Source organism: Salvelinus sp. IW2-2015, unplaced genomic scaffold, assembly GCF_002910315.2.
Source record: "Salvelinus sp. IW2-2015 unplaced genomic scaffold, ASM291031v2 Un_scaffold2436, whole genome shotgun sequence".
Taxonomy (NCBI): domain Eukaryota; kingdom Metazoa; phylum Chordata; class Actinopteri; order Salmoniformes; family Salmonidae; genus Salvelinus; species Salvelinus sp. IW2-2015.
In genome coordinates, this window is record NW_019943757.1 from 50,555 (window position 1) to 55,532 (window position 4,978).

Sequence of the window (4,978 nt, forward strand, 5' to 3'; positions counted from 1 at the left end):
ACATGCTGTTAGTAGCTACATGCTGTTAAGTAGCTACATCCTGTTAGTAGCTACATGCTGTTAGTAGCACATCCTGTAGTAGCTACATCCTGTTAGTAGCTACATCCTGTTAGTACTACGATCCATGCTGTCTGTCTTCCTCTCTCTTCATGCTGTCTGTCTTCCTCTCTCTTCATTCTGTCTGTCTTCCTCTCTCTCCATGCTGTCTGTCTTCCTCTCTCTCCATGCTGTCTGTCTTCCTCTCTCTTCATGCTGTCTGTCTTCCTCTCTCTTCATGCTGTCTGTCTTCCTTTCTCTTCATGCCGTCTGTCTTCCTCTCTCTTTATTCTGTCTGTCTTCCTTTCTCTTCATGCCGTCTGTCTTCCTTTCTCTTCATKCCGTCTGTCTTCCTCTCTCTCCATGCCGTCTGTCTTCCTCTCTCTTCATGCTGTCTGTCTGTGTTACAGATATGGATCTAGACGAGTTTGACAACGTGACTCTGAGGTACAACATCACCAACTGTCCATCTATCGATGAATTCCGCAACCAGGTAACCGTATGTCTCCCTATCTGCCCCCCCCTCATGCATAGGCCAGATGCCCACTCATTGATATGCTTCTATTCTATGGGAAAGCTGTGCAATGACAGATACCACTAGCCAATCAATCTAACAGAAGCAGCATGTTCAGAGTAATCATGGTCCATGTTGTGAACAGGCATGGGTCTATATAAGGAACTGTACAGTATTTCAAATAAGGATGACTGTACATCGCTTTGCATAAGTGTCTGCAAAATGACATAGCTACCATATATTCATTACATGGCGAAAAACCAGACCTCTTACCTGAAAATAGATGACCCTCACTGAAACCCTTAAAGAGTTGCAGTCTGTTTTGGAATGGGTGGCCAGTAATAAACTGGTCCTGTACATCTGTTACGTACGCCTCTTGGCGGAGGGAACGCAACACCCTGCTACAACTCAACTCCCCGTGGAGTGGAAAAGGTACGTGATGTTAGGTCCGGGGGAWGGACGACAGAGGCAGAGAAAAATACTGTTTACAGGGAATTTATTATTCCTAACACGGTATTGTGGGGAAAAGGGGCTGGACGGAACCAAAGCAAAGAAAGTAAAAGTTTGAGTCCCCTCTCCTACCTTACCTGCCTACCCACCTAATCTTTTAGCACCACCTGGCGCGCTAACTAAAATACAGGGGACGGTCCCCCCGGGTCTTACCTAGTGTGCATAGACAGAGTAAATACTACAGGTTATGTATGCCCACATGCCTCTTGCCTAAACACTCCCAAGGCGCGGTCCCCTTCCCCACCCGGGAACAAATAAAATAATTACTAACTTAAAGTGAACAATTTCAATAATCACAAACACTAAGTCCTATTGGCAGACACATCAGAGTTAAAGGGAGGGATAATCCATGTTTTCTCCGAATAGTAAACAAACATGCCCCATTCCACAGGTTCAGAAGTTAAAGGGAGGATAAATCCATGGTTTTCTTCTGAGCTGTCTTGTTATTTCACGACCGTAATCTAGCCTGGGCTAAAGCAAGGAAATCATGTTCTGATGCTGATTGGCTTATTTTTAGGCAGCTAAGAAACAAGTGTTCTTTTCTTACCCGGAAGGCCAAGTCTGAATATTTTATGTCTTACAACTGATAAACCTGAATGACCCTAGAAACGTTTTGGAAGGCTTTAAGTCTTGTTGGTAACAGTAATGTTAATGAATTACTGTCATGTGTATTGAAGGACTCTGTTGCTGTATATTACTAAACTGAAATGCTGAATTGTTTCAATGAGCACTTTGGCTCATCTGGTAGGCTGTTTTGATTCAGTGTCCTCTGTCTCTGTACAACCCTGTGTGAATGAACCAGTGTCCTCTGTCTCTGTACAGACCGCTGTGTGGATGAACCAGTGTCCTCTGTCTCTGTCCACCCTGTGTGGATGAACCAGTGTCTTCTGTCTCTGTCCAACCCTGGGTGGATGAACCAGTGTCCTCTGTCTCTGTCCAACCTGTGTGGATGAACCAGTGTCTTCTGTCTCTGTCCAACCCTGTGTGGATGACCAGTGTCCTCTGTCTCTGTCCAACCCTGTGTGGATGAACCAGTGTCCTCTGTCTCCTGTCAACCCTGTGTGGATGAACCAGTTCCTCTGTCTCTGTCCAACCTGTGTGGATGAACCAGTGTCCTCTGTCTCTGTTCCAACCCTCGTGTGGATGAACAGTGTCCTCTGTCTCTGTCCAACCCTGTGTGGATGAACCAGTGTCCTTCTGTCTCTGTCCAAACCTGTGTGGATGAACCAGTGTCTTCTGTCTCTGTCTCCACCCCTGTGTGGAATGAACCAGTTGTCCTCTGTCTCAGTACAACCTGTGTGGATGAACCAGTGTCCTCTGTCTCTGTCCAACCCTGTGATGAACCAGTGTCCTCTGTCTCTATAAAACCCTGTGTGGATGAACCAGTGTCCTCTGTCTCTGGTCCAACCTGTGTGGATGAACCAGTGTCTCTGTCTCTGTCCAACCCTGTGTGGATGACCAGTGAGAGCTGGTTCAAACTTTTAGCTTTTTGCCATTCTCAGTGCAGGTGGATACATTAAAGCCTGAAATCCTTAGATCAGAGAAGCCTGCAGGTCTTGACCTTTTGGATCCCTGCTTTTTAAAACTGGCAGCCGATTTCATAGCTGAACACGTATATCTGTTCAATCTAACCCTGGAATGTAATGAATTCCAAAGATCTGGAAATCAGCATTTGGCCCTACCACTTTTAAAAGGGGGAGATCCACTGGTTGAAAAATATTATAGGCCAATCTCAAAGCTGTCACCCTGGTGAAATACTTGAAACCCTTGTTAGTGGAACATCCAGAAGAGGACTGGCCACCCCTATAGCCTGGTTCCTCTCTAGGTTTCTTCCTAGGTTCTGGCCTTTCTAGGGAGTTTTTTCCTAAGCCACGTGCTTCTACACCTGCAATTGCTTGCTGTTTGGGGTTTTAGGCTGGTTTTCTGTACAGCACTTTGAGATTATCAGCTGATGTAAGAAGGGCTATATAAATACATTTGATTTGATTTTGATTGTTTTGAACAGCTAAAATAGTTTTTTATATACTCAATTTATTTGATCAATGTACCAATCGGGCTTCAGGAAGAGGCAGAGCACAATTACAGGCAGCCACAAAGGATTTAAATTGATATCACTGAAGCCCTTGACAAAAAAAAACAGTACTGTGTCTCACTTTTTATTGATCTCTAAGGCTTTTGATACAGTTGATCATGCTATACTGAGGCAGAGATTGTCGAGCGAAGACTTCGGAGCATGCAGTTGCGATGTTTTGCTAATTATCTGTCTGATAGTGCATTCAATTTGATGGGCTCATGTCTATTAAATTGTCTGTCTTAATGGTGTGCCCAGGGCTCTGTACCTGGTTCCCTCTTATTCCCTATTTATATAAATAATTTTTGACACAAACTGTGCAAAATGTGCCATTTCACTTTTATGCTGATGATACTGTTATTTATTGTTGTGCCTCGTCTCTATACAAAGCTTTCCAGAATTTGCAAACTGCTTTTTATACTGTTCAACATACCTTGTGTCAATTGAAGCTTATCCTCATACTGACAAAAACTAAACTAATGGTGTTTTCTAAAGCAAGAAATAGACCTCTGAACTTTCCCTATTACTACTGTGCAGGGAAGGAGATTGAGGTTGTAACCTCATAAATATCTTGGAATTTGAATTAACGCCTGCCTCTTGTTACATTGCATATTCAAGAATTTACAAAAAAAGTTGGGATCATATTTTAGGAAAAGGCCTGTTTTCTTTTGAAGCCAGAAGGAGGTAGTATCAGCTACATTTATGCCTTTACTAGACTATGGAGATATTTTATATATGAATGCTTCCGCTCAGTGTTTCAGATCAATTGACACTCTTTACAATGGAGCATTGAGATTTATTATAAAACTGCAAAACCCTTACGCATCACTGCACTTTGTATACAGGGTTGGCTTGGCCTTCTCGAGTCACTCGTAGGCTCAGTCACTGGTACACGTTTATTTACAAAGCCATTTTGGGATTACTACCATTTTTATTAATGCATTTTTATGTTTCAGAAATGTGGTGGGTCGTTCTTCGTTCGCTCTTCGACTTTATCCTGCTAACTGTTCCAAATGTCCAAACTGAATTTGGTAAAGGGCTTTTATGTACTCTGCGCCATCAGCTTGGAATGCCTTACAAATACCAGGGAATCCTGGATTCTTCAAGCAGCTGATTGGTCGGCCTCATCAATGATTGGAGCTCTGAGCGCCTCCCTCATCAGGGAACAGCTGTCTTCAATGAACACTCCTTCTACAGCTGGATGAAAGCCAGTGGTTTTTGTTGGAAGGGAGAGCTTCTTGGATGTCCTGTGTTGGTTGTTAGTCTATGAAAGTATTCTGTAGCAGCTACTCCAGGTGAGGGATGTGTCTGCCAATAGACCAGCTACTCCTGAGGGATGTGTCTGCAATAGAACCAGCAGCTACTCTGAGGGATGTGTCTGCCATAGGACCAGCTACTCCTGAGGGATGTGTTGCCAATAGGCCAGCTACTCTGAGGGATGTGTCTGCCAATAGGACCAGCTACTCCTGAGGGATGTGTTGCCAATAGGACCAGCTACTCCTGAGGGATGTGTCTGCCAATAGGACCAGCACTCTGAGGATGTGTCTGCCAATAGGACCAGCTACTCCTGAGGGATGTGTCTGCCAATAGACCAGCTACTCCTGAGGGATGTGTCTGCCATAGGACAGCTACTCCTGAGGGATTGTCTGCCAAATGGACCAGCTACTCCTGAGGGATGTGTCTGCCAAAAGGACCAGCTACTCCTGAGGATGTGTCTGCCAATAGGACCAGCTATCCTGAGGGATGTGTCTGCCAATAGGACCAGCTACTCCTGAGGGATGTGTCTGCCAATAGGACCAGCTACTCCTGAGGATGTGTCTGCCAATAGGACCAGCTACTCCTGAGGG

The 4,978-nt window shown here is 44.6% G+C and overlaps 1 protein-coding gene across 1 annotated transcript in view; it reads left to right on the forward strand.

Moving 5' to 3' along the window:
- The first annotated feature begins 448 nt into the window (after window positions 1-448).
- Window positions 449-4,978, forward strand: part of LOC112073953 (cysteinyl leukotriene receptor 1-like) — a 6,293-nt gene continuing 1,763 nt past the window's right edge. Inside the window, exon 1 of the mRNA XM_024141188.1 lies at window positions 449-529. Coding sequence (XP_023996956.1) covers window positions 449-529 — 81 coding nt within the window. The remainder of the gene's footprint in view (window positions 530-4,978) is intronic.